At 39.3% G+C, this 26813-nt stretch overlaps 1 protein-coding gene across 2 annotated transcripts in view; it reads right to left on the bottom strand.

Annotated features, from left to right (window-relative positions):
- Window positions 1–5161: 5161 nt before the first annotated feature.
- The window catches only part of Cpeb4 (cytoplasmic polyadenylation element binding protein 4), a 65684-nt gene continuing 44032 nt past the window's right edge, over window positions 5162–26813 (bottom strand). For both annotated transcript variants that reach the window (XM_027938593.3, XM_027938592.2), the window contains 6 exons: window positions 19507–19680; window positions 15183–15272; window positions 14710–14828; window positions 13207–13321; window positions 11934–12115; window positions 5162–9575 (listed from right to left, as the gene is read on the bottom strand). In XM_027938593.3, the coding sequence (XP_027794394.1) occupies window positions 9348–9575; window positions 11934–12115; window positions 13207–13321; window positions 14710–14828; window positions 15183–15272; window positions 19507–19680 (908 nt within the window). In that variant the 3' untranslated portion in view covers window positions 5162–9347. The remainder of the gene's footprint in view (window positions 9576–11933; window positions 12116–13206; window positions 13322–14709; window positions 14829–15182; window positions 15273–19506; window positions 19681–26813) is intronic.

The raw sequence follows: 26813 nt of genomic DNA on the forward strand, positions 1-26813 counted from the left end.
CTCTATGCAGAGTGTGCTGCTAATAGAGTTTTAGAGGAGGAAGTAAAACCCTTCCTCCTTGCTGGGATTTTCCTTGATAGCTAAAAATACAGCCGGGTGGTAGCTCACACCTGTGATCCCAGTGACTCAGGAGGCTGAGACAGGAGGATGGCAAGTTCAAGGCCACCCTGGGCAATTTAAGGAGACCCTGTCTTAAAAAGGGCTGGGGGTGTATTTTGGTGGTAGAGCTCCCCAGGTTCAATACCCAGTGCTGCAAACATCATAATAACGTGTATAGATGGATCTGTGTGTGTCACTTTTCCACCTATCTACCCAACCACCGCAGCCATCCACTGAGCCAGCTAGTTATCCTTTCTTGACACCCATGTGATTTGGGTGGTTTGGGCCACTTGTCTTAGTTCCCTGGCCATCTGGGGGATGCTGTAACTAGGACAAACAGTAGCTCTCACATTATGGTCTCAGGCATCCTTCTCAAAGCCAGCTAAGGGTAAAGGATTTATAGATGGGCTTGCAGGATGGTATGTGTCCATGAGTGCGACTTCTTGGTGACTCCCTGTCAGTGCAGGGGAAATGAAGTTTTAAGGAAGTTTCTCCTTCTCAGCTTAGAAATTTATGAGATGTGAAGTGAAGCAGGACCTGCCTTCTGTGACCCTGGATGCGAATCCCGGATTCGCAGGTTGGTCAACCTTTCTGGTTTGGTCACCTTAAATGGAGTAGAACTCCTGTACCCGTCTCCCTGGGTTGTGGGGGAAAGGGCTTCTGTGGCACAACACCTGGCACCTGGGAAGCACTCCACCGAGGCCAGGAGATGCCGTTCTTACTCCCAGAAATTTACTTCTGGAAATCTAGCACACACTGCTAGGGAACAGGGCTGTCCTTTTCCTTTGCTTCCCACCTCAACTGCTGTGTGTCTTTCCACTGTGGTTGAATCAAAGAGAAAGGACATGGACTCAGCCATCTCTACTTCCCCACAGTGAGTAGAAATAACATGTGAACCTTTTGTTCCCACTCCTGAAAATGGCCACAGGACCACAGGCTTGAGCTCACAGGAGGCCAGTAAGGCAGACAGACCTGCAGGGGGACAGCAGGGCCACCTGGTTGATAGAACTCAAGGACATTAGTGTGGCCTCCTTACCGCCCCCAACTGGCCAATCCATGATCCGCAACGCATCTCTTAGTTGACTTAGAGGTCAGTTCTTAGGGAGAAGGTGAACTCACGTGAGGACTCACCATCAAAACTCACACTCCTTCTTACAACGTTTGTTTCATAGCTTATCTCTATATTTTTGAATATAGCACTTGTAACCAGGTTAGGCTTAGGGATGGTAATTTGGTTTTACAAACAAAGTACAACTTTTTTAAAAACAAAAAAATTCCTGATCCTGTCCATTGCTAACCCAGTGGCTGAGGCTTCCGGGGAAGCCATGGAGACTGCACAGATGAGAACAGGAATCTGGGCTTCATGGGGCCTGAGCTGTGGCCTTGCTGCAGCACCCACCTTCTCTGTGGGACAGTCCCATGTTCTTTTCAAGGGGGCATTAACCTTGCTGATGTGTGTAAGTGCCTGACATAGAACAAGTGATCGTCAATGAGTAGTTTCCTCTTCCAGAACCAAATCTTTTGGCCACTGCAGTCAGGGACGCTGAGAGGCCTGTGATGGTGGAGGCCATTCCATTTTCCCACCGCAGCCCAACCTGCCCCAGCAGGTCACTGCAATCAAATATCCCACAGTTAGAGACACAAGGGCAGATAGGAGGCTCTTAGTCCTCACTGGATGCTACCTAAAATCATTTTTGGTGGTTCACAAATTTAGATTACCATGGCCCTCCAGGTTCTCCTGGAGAGGAACTCATTTCAGATCACGCTTCAAATGCCCTATTGGCTTTAAAGGGTGCTGGGAGTCATGACTAGATCTGTTTTTTGTCTCTTAAGATGTTGCAGGGGTTGGGAGAAGAGTTGAAAATAATCTCTTTAAAATGGTGACATTTGCTTGATCACATTGACATTTTTGTGGTATTGAAGTTCTGCTTCCTGAAATAGACCTCCAAAGAAAAGGAAGAAGATCACGCTTTGCCTTGGCGTCTGTATTCGCTGATTCACCACCACCCTCCGCCCCCATCTGCCCACGAGCAGTTTTTCATGCCACTTAATCAGATTATATGCAGTACAAAACACTGGCAGTTTGCTCACATTCTGGATTTGGACACTGCTGTTCATTTTTAACTTCCTTGAGACAAACTGTACTTTTCCAACTCTGGTCACCATGCTGAATCACAATAAGACACTTTTTCCAGGCGACCAACACTGACACCCAATTTGACTAGAGAAAGATTAGAACTTAAAATATCCTGAGAAAACTCAACTCATGACAGAACAGAATGTTCTCTAATAAGGTACCAAATCAGTACCTGCTAGGTGAGAGTTGGGAATTCTTAGTTTACTCAAAGCCAGGATTTGGATCCTCAGTGCTTGGAGGAGGTATGCTGGGGAAAGTTTGCAAAGAAAACTTTTGAAGGAGGAAATGACACGAATTCTCAGAAAGCTCTCATATCACAGAATGCAGATGTTAAGTACAGGTTGCTTGTTTGAAGCGGGGCTTGTGGTACTTCTGAGAAATAGGGCTAGTCCAAGTCAGGGAATGTGTGACCGACAGGGCTCTGTAAGATGCCGGTTTATCCACAGAGTAACTTCTTTTTCTATTTTTATCTTTATTTATTTATGGGGTGGGAATTAAGGAGATGAATTAGAAATGGGACAGGGGCTGGAAGCTAGATAGGTGGATAGGACCCCAGTAAAACAAATGTGGACATGGGAATCAGCTCTGGATGTGACTAACTAGGGGCCAAGTACCTGTGTAGAACTTCACAGAACACCTGTGCAGGTCGCTAAGTGGGATTCTATGGGGGCACAGTGGTGCACACCTATTATCCCAGCCACCCGGGAGGTTGCAGCAGGACCACATCAGAGGCCAGCCTGGGCAGCTTGCCAAGATCCCATCTCAAAATAAAATAAAAAGGGCTGAGGATGTTCAGTGGAGCCCTTGCCTAACATGTGTGAGGCCCTGGTTCAATCCCCAATACAAAAGAAAGTGAGGTTTCTAAGGCTCTCTGAGACTAGTAAATAATACTAAAATGTCACAATCATGTTTTTCAAAATATGTTCCTTGGGATCCTGGGCCACATGCAAACAGAGTTTATATTCTAAGAAATTGGGGGAAGGATCACTTCCAACAAAATAAATAGGTTTCTTCACTGGAGAGCTTCAAGCCTGCAGCTAAGGCACAGTTCTACTTTTTCAAGGAACAGGTGACCTCATTTCCTAAGTTTAGTTAATGATGTGGCTTTTAAAATTTTTTGTTCTTTTTAATAAAATTATTTTCAAGGAAATGTGCATTCAATTTTGGATTGATGCAGAATAAACAAAGAAGAAAAAAATCAAAATGCCCCAAACAGGTAGCTGTCCCAAAGGCTGTCAGACTCGGAGTCTGACAGCAGTGCTCCTGGTCCTCGACTTGAGAAATAAATATTGGCATTTCCTCATGGGTATTACTGTTACCCCACACATACTTCAGGGAAAAATACACCCTTAAATGTTTTCACTCATCTCATCAACACTTGTAACTGCTCCTTAATTTTTAAAATCAGGAATACACTTTTCCTGGGAAATTTTATATCAGACTTTTAGAGAGTTTCTCAAACTTAAAGAAAAAATCTAAAATTTCATTTATTTTCTTTGTGAACGCAGCATGAAAACAAACCCACTACCCAATGAGGTTATGAAGTAACTGGATGGTTAAGAACACAGTGGGTTTGGGTGAACAGCCAGTACGGCAGGCAGCTGGGAGTCCTGGGCTCACCACTCTGGGCCTGCCAACAGCAGGGGAGCTGCTCCTCCATGTCCACCCTGCGCCAAGACAATCGAGCGCATTGTGCAGAGCCGATGTTTCACGTGCTTAAAATAAATATTTCCCAAATTAAAGAAACTAAATATGCTCATGTCTCCCTTCCTCTCTTTTTTCCTCTTAAAATGCTGAAACCATCTCAGAAGGCCTAAGAGGATCGTGGAGGTGGCAACCAAATGCCACCCCCATCTCTGATGTCCCTGGGCTTCCTCAGGAGCCTTCCCTGAAATCTGAAGGGAAGTCTGGGATACTGCGACCAAGTCAAAGCCCTGCCAGCAGGTCAGAATCCCTGGCCCCACCCTAACCCCCAGTTTTATTCATTCAACATCTCACATTACAAATATTTAAGAATATCCCAGTGACCCGGAAAGCTGCATGCAGGGAAAGACAGTCTAGAAGCCAACCATCCGGCAGTCCGCCTGCCTCAGGGTCAGACCTGCCTCCAGTCCTGAGAAGGCTGCACTAGTGGGAAGAAAGAGGAGACATTACCTCTGACAAAACAGGAGATTCTCAGGTCACACATTTTGTCACAACCAACCCTTAACCTGGAAGTGTATAGTCTAAAAATATAAATACGAACACATTGCAGCACTCAGTAGTCTATACCCCCATGAACCAACTCAAAGGTGATATTTCTGATTCACATGCTGCAGAGACCATCCAGAGGACATCCCAGAGGCCATATCCTGTCACCTGGGGTCTAGAGAAAACTAGGCCTTCAAAGTCAGATGAGACTTGCTTTTTGAACTGGGAGTGTAGCTCGGTGGCAGAGCATGTGCTGAGCATGAGTGAGGCCCATGGTTCCATTCCCCAGCACCAAAAAAAGGAAAAAAAGAGAGATTGTTTCTAAGTCCTCTGGCAGAGGAGCCAGAAATCTTCCCTGACAAACACCCCAAAGTGAAACTCCCGGATGTGGACTTCATTACATTAACATTTGTTCTTTTACTTTTTTTTTTTTTTTTTTACATTTGGCCTTAGGCAGGTGGCTGAACACTCAGATCCAGGCTGAGGCCCCAACGCACACGAATAAAAGGAACTCTGGGGCCTGTGAGCCAACAGCCCGCTCAGGGACACCGCAAGCCGCCCACATTTCCAGGCTGAAGCTAGCAAGGGGCGCTCACCACGGACACCCCCGCTGAACAATTTTCCTTGTTGGTTGCCCTGCCTTGGCCCAAAGGTACACCTAATATTTTTTTAAGCGATATATTCCCAACCACGGAAGCATAATGTACTTATGTTGAAAAGAAATATTAAAAGAAATCTGAGTTAAAAGTTTTATTCATTCAACATCTCACATTACAAATATTTAAAAATTATATGCATACTGGTATAAATAGTCATTTGCAAACTATTTAATAACATTAATTTTCCACTAGCACTTCAACAAATGAACTCTTTTAAAAAAGGAACTGTGTTATATAACTTAAGAGTAGAACATACAAAAATAGGAACTTAACGTGAAAATGACTTTAATAAAAAATGAATTACCCTTATTTAAAATGCTATAATAAATACTACAACCTCCCCATACACAGTAAAAACTATATGGAAATTCAGCCAAGTAGTACAATTAACTGACACACTTAAATAACTTTTCCTTCTGATAATATGAGCAATACACTGGGAAAAAAATTAGGGATTAGTAAAAACTAGACACCCACTTGCTAAAAGTTTCACTTCCAAAAAATATAACAAAAATCTGATGAAAATTATAAAAACTAATTATACTTTAAATTTTAAAAATATAAAAAATAAAAGTTGAATACAATATTGTCCCAATTCTTACAATGCTATCAATCACAGTAGCTTTAAAATAAGATAATAAAATAAAGCAAATGACCAAAACCTCTTTTATTCCATTTTTAAAAATAATCTCAAATTTACATTAGTAGAAAGATTGATTTCTGATTCTTTTCTTTAGAAACACCAGCAAGAAAGAGGATTACTCTTAACAGTAGAAAATGACATTTTTAAATGTCTGCAATTAAAAACAAAGAATTACACTGCAAAGATCTTTCAAAAGTTTGAAATAAGTATTGCACATAACTTGAAGTTAACTTGCCACAATTCATCACATTCAAGTTTTAAATCACCTTTTAACAGAAGATTCAACTCTTCAAAACAAAAGGGGTGAGTTATCAAGTCTTTCCAACAGCACTCTCATAAAATGCTAAATTCATTCACTGCAAGTTTTATTTTGCATTCTGCAGAGGTCTGTGTATGGAGAAGTATATATATTATACCAAAGCGTGGGGACCGGAAAAGGGAGGGCGAGGGTTCCTTTACATAGAAAATAATCAGAAACACTTTATTTTACATTGCAAAAATAACCATGTAATTACTCTGTAACTACATTGTAAGTACATGGCTGGTGCCATGCTAGTGCGCTAGAACTACATGCTTGGTAAATTGAAGTGAGACCCTAAAATCTGTAAACTAATTACATGTTAATTACGTTTGAGTTACATGGTAACTCCCAACTACAATCCCATGTAATCTGAAGGACATGTAATCAATAAAATTCAGAGTAATAGATAATCATTGTTTATGCCCTGTAAATTGAAGTGTAACCAAATAATCTGTAAACACGCTTGTCACACAATCACAAGTAAATATTAGTAGAATAACAATTTCTTACATTAGTCATGCATACTAACATTACACACCTGTCCCATGGCAGGCTATTTTTTTTTTTTTCCTTATATATAATTTAAAAGAGCAGACATCTCTGAATCAAACACTTAACATCAATTTATTAAGATTAAAAATGGCTAAACATTCACCAAAAATGTCTGCGTTTTATGAATAATTTTAAAAACTTAGTAAGAAGCTGTAGACAATTTTGTTATTTTAAATTTCTACCCTATGTTTATGCATTTAATTTTTTTTTCTTTTAGGAACTACAGTGTTATCTGTCATTTTCATGCGAATTTTTTTTTCATTAATTTGTGACTTTACATAGACTATTTCTTAAATTACAGGCACACCAAGAGCTGGTGCCGGGGAGGGATGTTTAAGCAACATGCTTTCTCTTCTCTGCAGACTCTAAAATAGCATTGCCAGTGCACAACATTCATAATTTAAAATGTATGCAGAGCACTGAAATGTATAAAAAGCAGAATATAAGAAAATAAAATTTATTAAAATTATTTATATTAAAAAATGAAGTATATGAAGATCTCTCAGTAATAAAAGTACAAAAAGCTACTCTTTGCAATATGAAAAATTGAGGTATTGCATAAAGAGATATCCCGTCAGTGAAAAGTGTGCCTAAAAATGTTCACTGTTGGAAAAACAAGATATACAAAAGTAGTGCATAACAAATATACATTATGTGCATGACAAAATAAGTTAGCTACAAAAACACTGTACCGAAATTCAGCAGGTCATGTACAAAGGGGAAAATTATTATCCAAAGCTAGTTTTCAAACAGTGTTGTTTCTTGTTAACTCACCACACCTGTTTACTGAGTAGGAACAGCACATAGCACACCCCAAGCCACCTACAAGCATGGAAAAGAATCAAAAGAGGCAAATGAACATTCCAATCAGAATCATGTGGTTCAGGAGAAAAGGAAAACAAAAGTCCCTGACCAGCTAGCTACGCGAGAGCACCCTCCATCGCATGACTGCTTTACTGTTCACAGGGAGTTCTTGAAAAGCAGCTCCCTCTCTGTGTTGGACTCCTAGACAGCAATGCCTCCATTTTGACCTTTGGAACTTAACAGGTATAGTTCATTAAAGCCTGTATCAAAAATAAAGGACTGCTTTTCCTAAAGATAATCAGTGGGGGTCATCAGCCGGATGGTTCCACAGCAGTGCTGGGCAAGTCTTTGGTTTTGAAGGATCCAAGATGGTAACTGTTAGGTAGCACAACTAGCAAGATGGCCGTTAGGTTGTTGTTGTTTACTGTTTTGCACACTGATAAGAATCCTTTGAATTGTTGATAGGGCATTTAATAAAAGAATGTCAATTAAAATAAAAGTTACTTCCATGACTAGGACTTCAAGAGACTATTTTAAATTTACTCCTGAAGCATACTGTTCAACACATAAGAACGCCTTTCGAAGCAAGAATTTTATTTATAAGAAAGCATGCATTACTTGATGAAGTTGGCACTTCAAACACTGACTATGTCCCATGCTAAGTTCTGAAACTGTAAGGTTATTTTATTTTATAGGAAGAGTAAGATAAACATACGTACCTTTGCACAGATTTACACAGTTACTTAGTTCAACAGTGCAAAACACTTTGCAACTACTTAACTTTTTTAAAACTTTTTTCCATTTTCTATGTTACAACTAAATTACAGGATATCCAAAGTAAGTTTAAATCTAAAAGTAAGCCAATCAGCAGCCAATTTGTATATTGTTTTTTGTCTCCGGGTTTTGGCTACGAGTGTTCTGGAACAAAATTAAAAATGGAATCCTTGAGGTATCTCTAGATCTGTTGCTTTTAATGTCAAAATGGAGAGCAAAGGCTGACACCTGACGAGTGTTAGTGAATTAGGATATAGAGTTTGTATATAATATCAAAAACAAAATGCATACATTTGTTCTTCAGGAGAGGAAATGCTAGTTTTCCCACCAGTTGTCATGAATTCTAGCTTTGGTAGGTTTCCTGGGGCTGTGACCAAATAAGTCAGTTAAATAAATAAGTGCACTCCCCTCAGTAGTAAATTTACCCAATTCTTACATTCTGAATTTTTAAAATTTTTTAAATATTTGAAAGAAAGTAAACCTAGCTCTGCCTACTTGACTATTTTTTCTGATGTCCTAATAATGCTGAGGCAGAGTGAGTTCTCTTCAGCCTCAGGACCCTTAATATGAATTACAACGCTGTTCACCCTTGCTCAGGCATCTGTGTGCTGTGACACGCTCTTTCCTGGTAGTGACTGTTCACTTCCTCCATTGCTGTTAAAAGCATTAGAAGGGGATGGAAAAAAGAGAGAGAAAAAAAAAAAAAAAAGGAAGAAAAGGAAGGAAAAGGCAGAAGCACTTCCCTGGGGGGAACTGTGTCAGAACAGACCGATAGTGTTCTTGTTGCATGGTTATCTTAATAAAAGTATTCTTATATGTTATATTATTAACAATAATTTAATTAAAAACCCAAAATACTCTATTGTTTCATTTCTCTGTTAATATTTCTCTCTCTCCTCTAAGAAAATGCTGCAGGAAGTTGGAACCCTCTTGGTCTCCAGCAAAGCAAGAGAACAGAACTTCCACGCAGCAGGTGCCAATACAAAAAGGAGTTCAGACACGTTGTTTGCAGTGACACAAGGATCTACAAAACACCTATACCATAGGTCACTCTTTTCGTTATACTATTGTTAAGTTACACACTGCTACAAAAGGACATGCCAGCGTGAAGAGGCTGAGGAAGGGTCAGAAGAACGAAGAGTGCACTTATTCTGAGGCCTGGAAACGAGCACTGTAGTTAGGTAGCCTTTAGTTCCAGCGGAATGAAATGTGCCGAGGGCGGTCGCCGCCTTCCTTCACCAGGGGCTTGTGGAATTCCCTGCCAGCACGAGAATGAATAGCAGCCCAGCAATATTCACAGTAATACTGCAGACAGGTAACATTAGCACAGAAAAATGGGGCGAATTTGCCCCCGCAACGGGCCCCCTGACATTCATCACACAGCTGATCATCCAAGACATATGGCTTAACTTCCACCTGCAACGAAACAATAAAGAGGGAGTTCACATTTGTCGTGACTGGACCAGGCACCTCTTACCAGGAATACAGTACGGTTCCCTCCACCATCTGGATGAATCTGTGCCAACGTGCCCAAAAGGGAGGGCCAACAAGTCCTTTACTGCAATGAAGACGGACCATCTTTTAAGAACTTTGGTTATAAGACTTTTATACCTTTTGCTTTTATGGTTTCATCTTATTAAATAAATATCCTTCAGAGGGAAAAGAGGATCTCACTAGAAATCAGAAAGTGAAGCCAGCTATTCAGAACAGCACACTATGAGATTAAACTCATGGGGAATTTTCAAACCCTTGTTTTCACTAGTGGATCTGGACTTTTGTCATAGGTACAATTGTAATTTAAACAAAACCTATGAAGAGTTCCCAGGTTCCATAAAACAGCACTCCATGACAGTGACCAGTGGGAAGGGGCCTGACTTCTGCATTACCAGCATCTGAGTTGTCACCGAGCGGGCTCACAGTTTCTATTTACAGCATCCACATCAAGGGTCATAATCACAACCCTGGAATGCTGGTGAAACAGGACCTGGCCAGGGCACTCACAATCTGAAACCTTGTTTAGTTTTGTCAGTAAGAATGGTTTACTTGAGTCTAAAAGTCAGAGGTGAATTTATAAAACTGGGCTGTTCAGTACTCAATAGGCCAACCTGTCATTGGAGCCTCTCGACAAATAAAAGTCACATGGCTCTCAGCTCACTAGCTAGAAGACAGCTGGTCATTCTTAGTGCAGGAGACACCCGTAGTGGAGGCTCCCTCACATCACAGTATTGGTACCACTGGGGCCATCCAGTTCTGAAAGGAATCCTCACAAAGGTTAGCCAGGAAGGAAGGGACAGGAGTAACATGGAAGATGCCAAGGGCAGACAGAGCTGGCCCTGAGGCTCGGGCCTCTAGGCCACTCTATGTCATCTACAGAGTGGCAAGAACATGTCACAGGATGTCACTGTAGAGGACATAAATTGAGCCTGAATTTCTGATGAACACAACTCCAAAACTTACAGTAGAAATTTATATTACAGTGAGGTACAGATATTTTTCAGTGTGAATAAAAAGCAAGTAGGCATGTTAACATACACTGCGATGAGTCCTGCCCCTTTTACCAGAGTTTATAATGTACACCTTTCTGCTTAACGTAATCACAGTATTGTAAATGACCACTATTATTTCAAAATGTTTACTGCCACTGAAGCAGAAAACACATGACGTGAAACACAAATGGTGTGTGTAGACCACTACTGACTTGCCAGCTTCCACACCTCGGAGTGAGAATGGCACGGGAAAACCAATCAATAAAGACTTTAGCACAAGGCCCCCGAGTGCTGGGTATCAACATCAGTGCTAATGAGAGTGCTGGCCTGCTGCAAAATAGGGCTTGCACCAGAATACACCTCAGCACGCTGCCTCCCTCATGAGGAAGGTCCTTCTCATCAAAAACCACTGTCGGCTGAAGCCAGCACTGCACCTGGTCATGCAGTGGATTCAGATTCTGGTGTAAATTCCTATCTCACCACAACCTACTAACAGTTTCTGGCCTGGCCTTTGGCTCACAGGCCACACATTCAGTAATACTGGCGTAAAATATGGTTCTATCAGAATGTGGGCTCATGAGGACGGTAACTTCTTATCCTAGGCACTAAAACATCTGTGGAATGCATGAAACACAAAGAAAAGGAATAAATCTGTGGGAAAAAAATAAGACATAATAGAATACAGAGCGCTGATATAATATACTGGAAAGAGGAAAGAACTATCTTTCAGGGTTTCTTTCCCAGTCTTGTGATTCAGAGGGTAAATCCAACAAAGAGGAATTTAAAAAGTGTTGAAAATAATGCTAAGTAATACTACCTAATATTAGGTGGAAAAACAGACTACTAATAAAAAGATGATTCCTTCTATTTCATCTATTACAATGAAAGATTTCTAAGCAAGGTGGATCTAGAAGTGAATTAATTCAATAACACGTTACCACCGTGCATTGAGAAATAGACTTACAGGGGTATTCATGATGTTCCAAGATTTTTTTAAAAATCAGGAGATATTATATGCATTCATGTTTCCATAACTGATATAAGGTAGGACAGAGGATTCAGTAAATTTTATTGAATGAATGAAAGGATGGGGTGACAGTCTAGGAAAGATTAAATTAACTCAAGTAAACTTGTTACGGTGTCCAGTGTCCTAGTCCAGCTATCCAAAAATCAGAGAAGAAACTCAGAGGCAATTCTTAGAGCCCACATGTGACTGACTCTATAGGCATAACTGCCAGCTGTCAATTACAGCAATACAAAATCCCCCATTCAGCAGCCTAGGACTTACCCGTTTATCTATCTCTCCGTGCTGCAGCTGGACAAAGCGGGCACTGATAGCAGCTATGTAGCTCTGTTGATTAGAGAATGCCACTCGCCCAGCTCCTTTTGGGTATTTCAGCTCAGGGTCCGTGTCGATCCCAGCATAGCACACACCTCCATACAGCCGATCCATTATCATAGCCAGCTCCACTGAATGAGGGGAGCAAAGGGGGCATTTAAATCAGGAAAATTCATCTGGTTCATCGACGGTTTCCTTCAAAGTAGTTCATTTTCCTCCGAGCTCACATTATTACAGTCATTATTAATTAAACTCATTACTATGACCAGTAGTACAGTGGGTTAATCATCAATTTTTTAATTGTGGGCAGGGGCTCTGTGGTTTTACATGTTCTTTTCTAATCTTCACAACAACTCTAGGAAATAGGTAAGAATTTCCTAAGGAAATTGAGGCACAAAGATGATCCATCTGTCCAAAGTCTCAGATTGTTAAGTGACAGTCCTGGGCTTGGCAACCAGTTTTGCTTCCTATCCATGTTATTGCTGCATGGTCACCAGTTAGCAAGGTATTTCTTACTATAAATAACTAATTAAACACTAATTAAGAGGGGCTTTGCAGCCTCTCTCCATCAAAACCTGTTACCTTTTCCTATAGTCTAGCTATTCATCTATTTCTCATATAAAATTTGAAATAATTAAAGCATCCTTTCCATGAACTGTTACAATTCTGAAACTGCATTTCTGTTCATCTTATGTTCTTTACCTCATTCATGCTATTAAACCCCAAGCTACTAGATGGTGGAGATGTAATTTCTTCTGTAATTACTACTCTAAAAACATGATGCACTGCTGAGAGCCAGTAAACAGCTCTCAGCAAACAGCCGAGCTCAGTAAATAGCTGCAGCAACTGAGGACATGGGAAACCAGCGCTGAGTGGCTCAGTACATAAGCTACTTTCCAAGGGCTTCTTTTTTCTTCAGACAATGATGAGAAAGATAATGTGAGCCCTTCACATCGGTTACCCCATTCGATCCAAAATAACCCTACGAAGCACATGCACTTTCCACTGTCTTGACAGATGGGGAAATTGAAAATCAGAGAAATTATGTCATTTGTCCAAGGCCACTCAGAGCAGAGCATGTAAATTCAAACCCTCACAAAACTGATTGCTAGAACTCTCACTCTTAGACAATGAGCTCAAACACTCATTAAGAGTTCATCCTAATGATCTTTATATTTCTTATTTTAAAGGGCAGGGAGTGTTTTTGGATGTTTGATCATACCAGCTCGTAATGGTCGAGGAACACCCCCAACAAATATAGTTTTTCTTGGGTCAAGTGGCTGTGAACCATCCATCACAAAGTCACTGTCACTGAGATTCCAGGGCCGAATCTGTACCTAGGGAGTGCAGAAACCAAAAGTGTCTCATTATCAAAAGGTTTAAAATTATCGAAGAGTATTGTATCTTTAAAAGTCAAAATCTATGTCATGACAAATCAAAAAAGGTATAAAGCTCAAAGACTTAAAAATAATCTATATCCTAACCCTTCATTTCATCTGTTAGAGCAAAATAAACCAAGGTGGAAAGTTCAATTTCAATGTCTACTATAAGCCAAATCACTTAGCAGGTCCTTATTTATTTGTAAGTTAATTAGCTCTTTTTCAGCTTATTGGGTCTTCTACTCTATCCAACCCCTCAATATCTGCATAATTAAAATTTAGCATGGTATCTGACACTGATCAGCTTATAGTGATAAACTAGGATTGAATGTCCAAATCAACATATGTATAGAAAATGCAAATTATTTCTGATCTTAATAAATCTGTTGCATTATTTCAAAAAACATTTCAAAGTAAAAATATCACTGATATCTGTAATAAACCATTTTGTGATAAAGACTTCAGTATGTCAAACAATCAATCGATCGAGAATCATGTACCTCATTTAAATTTGTTTGCATTTACTAACTGCTACAGGTGCCCACACCAAAGGTAAGGTATTTCCAAATATGCACACCAATAATGCCTGAAGCCAGAGGTACCCAATTCAAACACCTATAAGAATTGGCGTGAAACATAAACAAGTGAAGCAGAAAGAATCCAGGCCATAGGAACTCAAAAGTATGTTCCTGACCCAGACACCAATACAAGCTCCACAAATCATTGCCTGAGCAGGCACCCCATGCTGTGCTCCTGCACCACTTTATTTGGATGGTAGAGAAGTGTCTCTTCACTAACTGCTACCTGGCTAAGAAGGAACTGCTGATTGGTCAAGTTCATCACTACACTCCCTAATGATGAAATTCTATGATAAAGAAAAACTTCCAGGAAGAAAAAATAGCACCCAATATACCTTTACGAGAATACACATAATCAATTCTACTTTGGGAAAGCATCACAGGTAAAAAGTTAAGGACTCTTTGGGTAAAATCTTGATCCAAGAGAGGATAGAGATAGAAAGACATGGAACATATTTGTGATTTGAGTTTTATTCTTCAGAAGAAATTCAGCTGCTTTACCTTTGTAAAATGTTTTTTTTTTTTTTTTTCAAGTGAAGACTTTAAATAGTGAAGACTTACCAAATAGTTCAACTAACTACACATTCAATGTCAAAATAATGTGCACGGATATACAGAATGTCAATGTTAGGAACCTGATAATAACAAAACCTTTTTATTTAGATTCTACTTACAAACATGTCGATTAAGTACATCAAGATGTTTTTCAAATACAGCAGATGGATCGAGGCAAAAACTAACAGCTATTTTACGCTAGACTGCACTTACTGGCTTATCCTTGATGGTGGGACTTGATACACACAGGTAGAGCTTTCCATCTTCTTCAATGCATGCATCAATGAGAGCCTGAACAGAGCTTTCATCTTGAAATAGCAGGAATGCATAGCCTGAGAAAAAAAGAAGAAAGGGCTTATACTTTTTCCTATCTTCTTTGTGATTCTTCAAGAGATAGAAAGTGTAAATTAATACCAAGGAAAGGAAAAGGAATAGAAAAATATAAAAAAATTTAAAACTTAACCAAAAATCTGATAATATCAATGCATAATTCACTTTTGTAGTAAAACATAGAGTAGAATTGAATTTGAATTAAAAGTAAGTTATATAGAAATTTTAAAGACCACTTAGAAAAATATAAGCTGAAAAATAGGAAATGTTGTGATGAAGGTAAACATTTATGAAAAGGCTGAACGCTGAACAATATAAGGTTAAACTGTACTTGTATACTGAATCTTGGGAATTACCTTTAGGAGGAAAATAAGATTTGCTCTCTGCTTTATGAGGCCAGTCCACAATCAAAGGGCCGAAGCGACGAAAACTAGCTGTGATCTCATCTAATGAACAAGAAAAAAATTCAAATATTTTAGGGTTACTTTTTTAAAGTAGTAGTTTTATTAACAAAAGCTTTAAATCTGCCATCTCTGAGAACAGTTCACAGAACTCCTTTCAGCCAGATTCACCAGCTATCAATGTTGGGCACATTTGCCTTCACCCTCTTCCTTCTCTCTTCCCCTCCCCCCCTCCATCTGCACATGCATGAACCAATCTAGCAATCCACCCACACACCATCTTTTTCTGACATGATACTCTGTAACCCCAAAACACGACAGTTGGTATCTGCTCAGAGCAAGGTCACCTCCTTATATACCAACATATAGAGTATTCACAATCAGGAAATCAACATGGGTACAACACTACCACCCAATTCACAGACTCCATTTACATTTCAAACTATCCCAGCAATATCCCTGTTTCCCTTTTTGATCCGGAGTTCTACCTAGAACACACGCTGCATTGAGCCCTCACAACCCTGCAGCGCTGGTCCTTTTTAATTGGGAAGAGCTCCCCATTCTTCCATTTTTCACATTCATTCTACAGGATGCTGCTATGCTCTGAATATTTGTGTCCCTTCCCCACCCCTGCCCAGATTCACATGTTGAAACCTAACCTCCAGCGTGAGGTATCTGGAAATGTGGCCTTCAGTAGATGACTGGGTCTTGGGGGCAGGGTCCTCAACAATGTGATCAATGCCCTTGTAAAAGAGGCCTCAGAGACAGCCTTTATCCCTTCTTCCATGTGTGCTTACAATGAAAAGATAGCTGCTATGAGGAACCAGCCCTTATCAGACACTGAGCTTGCTACGGCCTGGATCTTGAACTTCTCAGCCTACAGAACTGTGGGAAATTTCTGTTGTTAATAAACTATTCAGTCTTTGGTAATTTGTGATAAGTCAAGGACCCTTGATGTGAGTCTGTACTCTGTTTACTAATGACCAGATTCATGCTACACATTTGAATACAAATACCACCATGACGACAGTCTGTTGTCCTATCCTACCACACTGGACATGTTAAGCTTGATCACTGGTCAAGTTGGTATCTGTCTGGGTTCTCCATCTCAAGGAGATCACTTCCCCTTTGTATCTGATAAGTGTATTACAAAGAAATATTGTGTAGTCACCAATATCCCATTTCCTCATTAGCCTTGGCATCCTGAAGAGTCCTGCTTCTATCCACTACCTCAATGATGATCACCAATTTTCATCATTCCTTCTACATTTACTAGTTAGGATTAAACAGTAATACTTCTTTCCCTTTTATTCATTTATTTATATCAACAAAGATTTTTTAAAATTTATTTTCTGAGATGTTGGAGATTGAACCCAGGGCCTCAAGGATGCCAAGCAGGCGTTCTGCCACTGAGCTACACCCCAGCCCTAGGCCTACTTTTTTATAAGTCATATAATCCAATTCTCTCCTTATTTATTTTGATGCTCACTTTGTCCAAAAATATTATCCCTGATTTTGCCCATAGGAACTTCCTTGTCCTCTGCCGTGTCCCTACCATTTTTTTAAACACTTCTATAATTTGTGGCACAAGAAGATACTTGAGACTCATCCTGACCTTCCATTGCTCAAGCTCTAGAATCAACTATTTTTTTTTTTTTCATGAAGTCCTGGTTCCTTTTGGTGGCAAAAGATACTTAAAAAACTAAAATTTAGGTGTGCCACAAGTTCATTACTAGTGAGTTTTCATTATTTCCAAGTCTACCCAGTGGACAAAGCTAGAAAACAAATGAAATATGCACATGTACATTCATGTTGATGGCTATTTCTATATCTGTGTATTATAAAAACCTATGATCTTACATTAGTATTCCCAGTTCCACTCTAAATTCTCAGTTTTTTCTAGCCTTCCTTCCATATTTGTAAGTTCCCTTCTCATGGTGAGAAACTTAGCTCCTCTGGTCTGCAACACCCTTATTACTTGTTCAGTATAACCAATCTTCCAGCCCCTGCTAGACTCCTCTGCCTCCTAGCTTGGTGCTCCGGCTTGGGTTGGCCCTGACTCCTGTACACACCATGCCCGCTGCTGCCAAGGCTCCTGGGCCCTGTGCACATACAGGAAAACACACCCCTTGACTTTGTCATTGCTCCTCTTATCAGCCCACCTCCGTGGACAGCAAGAAACCTAAGTCAGGCAGGAAGGGAGAAGGAAAGAAGGGAAAGATAGCAAAAAAAAAAAAAAGAGAGAGAGAGAGAGAGAGAGAGAGAGAGAGAGAAAAGTGAAGACTTGATCATACTTAACCATTAATTTAATGATATTATTTGCGCCTCATCATATATTTGGATAACTAGCAGGTAAATTCTAGGAAAATATATTTCCAAAAAGCTTCTGCAAAAAATTGGTTAAGCATTGTAAAGGAGACCTGATGAAAGTCAGGAAGAACAAAAAATTGAGATGGGGACTACATTCAAATTCCATCCTGGAGGAACTGTTTTCATTTCCCCCAGACTGTGAAGCGGACAGTCTGTTCTGCTACGCCTGTTTCTACATTAAAGGGGACTCACGTGAGACTGGTAAATAGGAGAATGACGTCAGCCGAACATGGAAAAGAGAATGACAGCCATCAGAAAAGACAAAAGCCCGGGCTCCAGAGATGCGCGTGTAAGCCCCACTCTGCTCTAAGCACACTGGAACGAGGACCACCAGGGCTCTCTCACCACAGGTGCATCTCCAACCCTGAAGGACATCTGACCACTTGCATGTCCTCAGGTCCAGAGGCCCGGTTCCCTCTGCTTCTTCTCACACTGCCCTTGGGACATATTTAGTACTCCCTGAGGCTGCCCCTGCCATGCTGAGATTCTTCCTTCAATTTTTGATCCGGAGTTCTACCCAGAACACACGCTGCATTGAGTCCTCACAACCCTGCAGCGCTGGTCCTATGAAGAGGCTGATCCCCACGGCCATCATCACATCCATGTCTGTGACATGTCCAGTGGTTAATTCTCTTTTTGTTCATGTCGCAGGTACAGATTCACTTGGTTTTAAATGATCTGCCTCTATATTCCTCATAAATCCTGAAATTTTTAGAACATAATTCTATAGAACACAATACTCTTTAAGATATGCTCGCTAAGGAAAGGATAGAGATGGTTTCAGACTAAATTGAAATTTCCCCAAGACATTTCATTATGTGTGTGGGGGGGAAAACAAACCAAACCCTGTGTTTATTTCAATCTTTGACTTTTCAGAACCATTACTGTCTCAGCCTTCCAAAAGACTGATCATCTTGTAGAAAATGAAGTGGCTTGATAAGTTTTAATTCCAGTCTAAATGGTGAGTTATTAAATATTATTATTGGACCCAACAGATTTTTAGAGAAACCTGCTCTATTCTTAAAATATGAATTAGTTTACTTCCATTTCCATTCAGGAAACCAAGACCAAAGAAGTTTGGAAGAAAGCAACCAAGATATATGATCACTATATGTCTACTTTGAATTTTACTTAGAGTTACTTAGATCCAGAGATGAATTGTGGATTCCTAGATAACTGGTCCCACTAACCCTTGGCATGGCTGGCTCCTTACTAAAGTCTCAGTTCACATTTCACCTCCACAAAGAGGCTTTCCTTCACCACTTGCATCACTAGCTCAGGTCACCATGTTTGCTTTCAATACTTACTCTGGTATTTTCTTGCATGTGTACATATTTTTAATGGGCCTTCCCTAACCAGAATATCAACTCTATGCAAGCAAGGACATTCCATCTTGTTTACTGTTGTAAACAAGCCTGAGGGCGGTGCACAGCATTTAGAAAGCAAGTAAATATTTGCTGAATGAATAACTTTTAAGATTCCTTTTCTTGTGCTACAGTTGTAGGCTACATTTATCAAAAGTTCACTATTAACCTAAGATTTAAAAGTCTGAAACAATGAACTGCACATTTATGAAGCACTTATAAAAGGTGGGAAAGAAAGATGGAGACACATAACTGAGTTGGCCAAGGCAGGATGAGCAGCACCACGTGTGCTCATGACAACAGAATGGCTGCCCGTTTCCCAGCAACCCGGCTCTTTCTCACTGAATGCGCCCCTTGCTTCAGCAGGTCCCCGCAGCCTGCCTTCCTCACCACTGCACCTAGGCTCTGTAGGACAGGAAGGCAGGAGACAACAATGCCATGGAGCCTGAATTCCCGGAGTCAGATGGCACCGCAGCTATAAAGACGAGAGCCCTACTATGTGCCACCACAGGCACCCTACTGTAGACAGTTTTTTCTAAATATACCTTCATCGATGTCAGGAGGCAATCCGCCCACGAACACCTTGCGAGAATACCGCTCGACCCGTTCCCCGTTCTGGTGAGTGAAGCAGTGAGGGGAGCCAAGGCCGCTATGAAGAGGCTGATCCCCACGGCCATCATCCAGGAACCCATCTTCCATTGGGAACAATGAAGACTGACCTGAAATAGAAAGCAGGACAGAAAGCTAACAGGAAATGCTGCTTGTCACTGATTACTATGCATAAGAACAAGGAAAGCAGCAGATCCAATAAAACTGCTTTTACTTTTCTCACTGAATAATAGGATCACTTAGATATGCTCTTTAGTCCCCATCACCTTTAAGTCCCAACTGAGTCAGAGAAAGTACATGGTTAAATAGAGGGCTGCTCGAGTATCCCACTGGGACCCAGAAGCCTCAGCGAGGTGAAAGGGAAGTCCAGCAGGAGAGAGCACTCCTTTGAAAGCAGTTGGCAGCAGACTGCACTGCCTTGGCAGGGCCCCAGGGCCACCGGCACACTAGATATGGACACTAAGCATGGGATCTGACTGTAAGATGCTAAGCCCTTAAATTTCTTCAACAGATCAAATAGCACAGCCTGCCCAATTTCCTCTAAGAATGGGTTTAAAATGAACAAGTCAATTTTTAAGTGAACGCTCATTTTGTTTACCTTTACTAAGGGGATACAACCAAAACCCACCTACTATTGATACCCAAGTTCACTGTCTGAATATAAGACCCACAGGCATGCTAAAGACACATTTGTTATTAGCTGAGTAATTATTAGCTCACCAAGGATGTTGTCTATTTCTAAAAACTAGTCACTAAATTTGTTGTTTGAAAATGATATTGCCAGAAAAGGAGAAAAGACCAGAGATGCCTCTGTGTGGACAGTCTTCCCATGTTTACCTGACAGAAAATAGGAACTTGTACACCATCAACAAAACACAGAGCTACAAATAACTGCAAAATCTCTCAAACACTGCTTTTTGTCACTGTTCAGCTGCCAATTTACATCTAAGATCTATAAAAGGAACTTGCTAATGGGTCCTCTAAAACTTATTTCAAGTGCTCTTCCCTTATCAGAACATCCCAATACCCTTTTGCAGCCACCCTTGTCTTTAATTTTCATTACTAAACACAAACAATAACAGTATCTTTATTGCACATTTATCCTAAATTCCATGTCAAATGAAGACAAAAAGTAATTATAAAATTAGATATTGTTTTCTGAATGATCTTCAAAAATCACTTAGATTTTACATCTTAGCTATTTAACTGTCTTCTTGCTTGGAAAATGGCAAAACTATTACAGACAGCAAAAATAAGGTTTATTCAGGCACCTCTAGGAAATGAGTCTTTAAGATTCCCTAACACTTCTAGAGCTCCCCCCCACCCCAGTATTTGAAATATATAGGAAGTCATTTATTTAGCTCAGCTTATTTTAAACCAAATGTTTTATGCTTACTTAGTAAAATCAGCTGACCCAAATTACTTTAAGTGAAATTGAGCCTCAAAGATAATGAGGTATTTTGAGACTAGTCTACATTATTGCTTTTAAATTTTTTTAAAATTTTTTTTTCTCCCAAGAAATTCCCTCAAAAGGAAAAGGGGGGGGGGGAATCTTTAGATATAAGTAAGTTGAATATCTAATGTAATATAGGGAAGTCACATGAATTTAAATCAAAATCCCAGCATTCTGGCAATTTGACTAGAGCTCATTAACTCCTTCAAAACACAATGTCTGGAATGCCAACTAGGACACAGAGGCCATGGAGGATCAAAGCTGTGTTTCTGTGCTTTGCCTTCCCTTACCCCTTCCTTCCCCTCAAAGGCTATAGAAAGTGCAAGCTTGGGTCCTCTCCAAACACAACCAATACATTCAAAAGTTAGAAACAATAATGTTACCTCTCCTTCGCCCATATGTCCTTGCTGCATGTCAAATGAGAAGAAAAAAAACAAAACAAAACAAAAAACAAACAAAACAAAACAAAACAAAAAAAACAAAAAAACAACCTTTCAAACATTGTCAAAAGAATCAACTGAGATTTCATCTATCAGCTTTTGAAACAAAATTTGGCTATATTCTTCATGTCCTAGTTAATGTTTCCAAAACAAGGAACTGAATGGTGAGAAGTCAACTGAATGCATTTTTTAAAAGTTCTTCAAAGACATTGTAAATCTTTACTGAATCTTACTTGTTTTAAGGGAAACTTTTGGCTGTAGTTGTCACTCAAAGTCCAAACCATTATAAAACTGAAACAGCATGTAACAAGATTTAAACCAACTAGTATATTAATCATATTTTTTCAGATTTTCCTGTTCACTAGCAATTTAGTAGATATACTGGTATTTAATTCATGTCTTTTCACCACTACAGGATAAACAACATTTTTACAGTATTTCTCAGTTCATTCCTAATAAAAAAATCATAACAAATGAATATTTAGGCAATTTAAAGCTTCTTTTTAACCAACAATTTTTTTGTGACCCTAATCAAATCTTCTACCAAACCCAAATGCTGAAAAGTAAAAGGCTGGGCATTACATCACCAGGTAGGCTGTAGCCAAGGGGAAAGGAAAAGGCAATCATTGAATACCCAGGAAACAAGAGCACAAACCTTAAGTCAGGAAATTTTGGAGAAACAAACAAATTGGCACTTAAAGCCCTGACAGTCAAAGGCCTCAATTCTGTACAACAAACTTTTTGTAAATGACCTATCTTGCTAGCACTATGGATAACAGCACAAGGGCCTGTCCTCAAAGGACTGGCGACTTTATGTGTCACAGGCCACATAAGCCAACACAAGGATAATGTACCATGACTGCTGCTACACAGTTCTCCCCTCATCCCTGGTTTCTGTCCTAAGCTTTGGTTATCAGGTGTCCACCTCAGTCCAAAAATACTAAACAGGAAATTCCAGAAATAAACAACTCATAAGTTTTAAATTGCACCATCTGAGTACCATGATGAAATATGGAACCTTCCCATCCATCCCGCCTGGGATTTGAATCGTCCCTTCACCCAGAGAATTCAAGCTGTTCATGCTACCTGCCTGTTTATCACTTTTGAGAAGTATTTTCAGAGACAGAGATCACATTCACAAAACATTTATTACGGTATATGTTATAGCAGCTCTGCTTTTATTATTGGTATTGCTAATCTCTTAACTATGCTCAATCTGTACATTAAATTTTATCATATATTTGTGTGTGTGTATATATACATATCTCTCAGTATGTATATTTATGTATTTAACCTTAGTATATGTAGGGTTCAGTACTATCCTTGGCTTCAGTCATCTACGGGGTCTTGGAACACAGTCCTTAGTTAACTCTCCTAGTTATATGGTAGGAGTGACAGGACAGAAGAGAAGCGACAAATCTGATTAGCTGGCATCTGAGATGGTCCTTCAGGGAAAATCAGAGGAATAGCACCTGAGGCCTGGCAGGGCCATAGGCGGGATGCTGTAAAGTTCAGGGAGAGTGAACCAGAACAGAACCCTACGGCTTGGCTAGGGACAAGGTTTAACAGGACGGTGGAATAGGTTTTTGAGTTAGAAGGCATAGCACCTTTTAGAAGTCACATTACACAATGGCCAGGGTTTTCATTCTTCGTCTTCTAAGTAAGTATAAGTTCTAAGTATGTATAACTTAGAAGCAACACAGGAGTTATTTTCCAAAATGAAATTACATCTCATATCAAAATACACTTCTACCATTACTAGATAAAACAGGATTTCACCAAAGTACCTGACTAAGCAGACTGAAACAAAATAAAGCCTTCCTTGAGGAAAACTTCATAGGTTTTAAGTTTAAGAGGAATAGGTATTTTCCAACTTACCAGACAGAAGTTGGAAAGACAAATAGTATCATAAAAGCAGATGCCTGCTTAAGAGTCTCCATTTACACAACTGTTTTGAAGACAAGGGAACTTGGGAAAACAATGATTTGAAGATCTTCGTTGGTTCTGTTTATCTTAAAAAAGAAGATTCACGCTGCTTGGATTTCTGAGACAGAGATACTTGAAAAGAGTAGGATTTTAAAAGCTACAAAATTAACGTGAAAATGCTCATAGCTTCTATTTACTAATGTCATTTCAGGAACAGTTAAAAATAAAACATCTCAAAATCTTCAAATGTATACTTTCAAAATTTGATAATGTTATACAAAATTAAGCTGGTTAATATAGAGGAATTCATGGTTAGATTCTAAGACCAAATATCTGAAAACTATGCAGACACTCTCCTATATAACAGGAAAAATCAACTACAGGTGTACATCCTTGCAAACTACAAAAATTGCCCAGTCAAATAGATGGATGAATTAATAAAGCTGGGGGAGGGAATGACATTCTGGAACACACAAAATAAGAATGTGTAAATTTTTATTTCCAGTTATTATAATAGTTTATAAATTATTTTGACATACAATAAAGGAAAAGTAAATGAACCATAAATTCAGTGACTCTTCCATGAAGTGAACACATCTATATACCCAGAACAGAATGCTAAATGGTGCCACTTTACTCCATGTATAAAAGATGTATTAAGTACCCCCTTCTCATTTATTTCAAATTATATTTGAAGCAAACTTTTTGGTGAAATACACTGAAACAGATTCCCATCACTTTCCTGAGAAAAATGTCAGGAAGATGTCTAAGCTCATGACCATAAAGTGTTGCTTGCTATCTGATGTTTTGCAAGCATCTGAGGAAGTAGCAAGGAACAAAATGGCTTTAATTATGTTCAAATAAATCTGTTTTAGGAAAGTTCTAAACTTAGCTGAAATAAACTCTGCTCAGAATTTTCCTTTAACTATTTAAGAATAAACTATTTAAAGATTTGAAAAATACACATGTAAACACCACTGAATAAAAATCTCCCATTCCCCATCTGAGTTAAAATCAATGCTATACATATGTGTAGCTACCTTTATTTTTATTACTTAGCTTTGATTTATAAAGTCCTCAATAATTTACATTCAGAATTAATAGGAGTCCAGAATGTTAAAATGGGTTTTAAGCATTATGATGATAATTTTTTTAAATTTCCAGTTACATGTTATTAGATGTATTAGTAAATATTTTATTTCTATAATGTCTTTACAGGACTGCTTATACATGTTTTTCTTCTTATTAGCCCTGTGTTCATCATGAAATTCCCCTTACTAAAATATTTCATTAATCTACAGTGCTTGATTTGCCAAGAAGGTAAAGAAAGACCGTCCAGGACTTTTCCTTCTCCCTCCACATATATACATATTTCATTGTAAAAATAAAATATTATTTATCTCTTCAAAATTATCTTTTTCTCATTTGCTTTAACAATGGATAAGTGTCCATAATATGATACATTCATAAAGAGAAAGCATCTAGTATGCAACCATATTAAAATGTGGCACATGGGCTGATGCGGAAGCTCTCTAAGATCTAGTTTGCATGCAGTGTCTAAGTGTGTATTATATGATCCTTGTGTAAACTTAAAAGTAAAAATATAGAGAGATATTAAAATATGTATTAGCCTTTTTTCCAAAACAACCACAAGATCCTGAAAAAGAGAAAAAATAGAATAGGAAAAGAAAGAAGGCCTTTGCTTCTTGTTCCATCTACTTCTGTACTACCTGAATTCATGACTACTGTGTATGTGGCATTGCTCTATTGGCTGATGGGCCATTTCTAGTTTTCTTCTTGGTAGTTAGTACCTGCATTAAAGACAAACAAATGTTACTAAAGAAACGCTCCCTTTCCTACATGACAGCCATAATTCTGGAAGGAAGAAGACTTAGGCCAGGAAAGATAAAATATTAGTAAGTTTCAGCAGGCAGTGCAGAACGGAGCCTCTTCAGGCTCCTGGTCTACCTCAGGCTTCCCACTGTTTCCCCTGTGGCTGCCCTCTTGCTGAGAAGGAAGCGGGCACTCTACTGGGGGAAAATAAAAAGGGTGGTGGCTCAGATGGAAAGAACTGACTTTTCTGCAGGAAAATGTGGGGGAACCGGACATGGTGAGGAGCTTCTGTAGTCCCAGCTACTCAGGACTGAAGTAGGAGAATCAATTGAACCCAGGAGTGAGCAACACAGAGAAAACTTGTCTCAAAAAAAAAAAAAAACCTGGGGAAAATTAGCCAAATCAGTAAATCTTAAAATTACAGGCTCAAACTAAAAGTTGCAAATCTGGGAACAAAAGATTAAAGACGGTGGAACCAGAAAGCTTGACCTCATCGCTGCAGGAGGCAGGAGGACGGCTCAAAAGGACACAAGGAGGCCAATAGTCATTCAAATTATCTTTTTAATCAACCTCAAATTTATCAGGCTCACTAATTTTTAATCCACATCTATGCTTACTAGTTACAATTCCCAATGTCAAGCTGACTTGAGCTTTTATTAGCTTGTAGGTACAACAACATTCAAAGAACATTCATAAGCTATGGTAATGATATGCATTATTAATTTGTAAAGAGTTTCCCAAGAGGAGGGCAACTCTAGTTTCTGCATACCTCTAATTCTCAGTTTATTAGAAAGAGAAAGGAACAAATGAGAGACCAGGGGAAGATATCACATGCTTATGTGATGGACAGTCACATGCTTAGTAAGTAATCTCCCCCTTTCTCAAAAACAACTCAAATGTGTCATTCTTAGTTTAATCTTCAAGAGTTCCTCTGGGCTTTTCATTACTATTCTAACCCAACAACTGTAGAGGACATGAGTTTACAATGTTCCCACATCACCTTTTTCATGAAAGGATAGTTCACCAGGCCCCATATTCTAGCCCCCAGAACCATATCATACATTTCAGTGACTATCATCCACAGTGCTCCTGGGTAAATGATACCCTTCTTTTTAATAGATTTCTGCCCCCACCCCAAGCAGACATCTTCCCTCCTTCCATTCCAAACAACTATAGCTAAGGAGATGTTGTTCTATGCTAGCCTTTAAAAACTGTCTTACTAATCTCCTTCACTGGAACAAACAAATATTTAGTTGATGCTTCTAAATGAACAGACAGCCTTAGAAGAAAGGAATATACAGATAAATCTGTTAAAAACTAACATTTTCCTGTTGTTCTATAATTTTGGGGGGCCATACGTTCATTTTTGAAGAAGCTAATCCTAAGGGCTGAAGAAGTGAAACAGGAAATGGGAAAAATAAGCATTTTAAAAAGAGAGCAATGCACAGCACTTTTATACAGAGGTGGTGGCAACTGCATAGTCTCCTTAAGTTAAAAAAAAAATTAATCTTTCACCTAACATCTACCACAGAGCTTAGCCAAGCTGTGCCATGAGAAAATGGATATGCTCACTGCATTCCTATGACATAAA

The sequence above is a fragment of the Marmota flaviventris genome, chromosome 5 (genome assembly GCF_047511675.1).
Source record: "Marmota flaviventris isolate mMarFla1 chromosome 5, mMarFla1.hap1, whole genome shotgun sequence".
Lineage (NCBI taxonomy): Eukaryota > Metazoa > Chordata > Mammalia > Rodentia > Sciuridae > Marmota > Marmota flaviventris.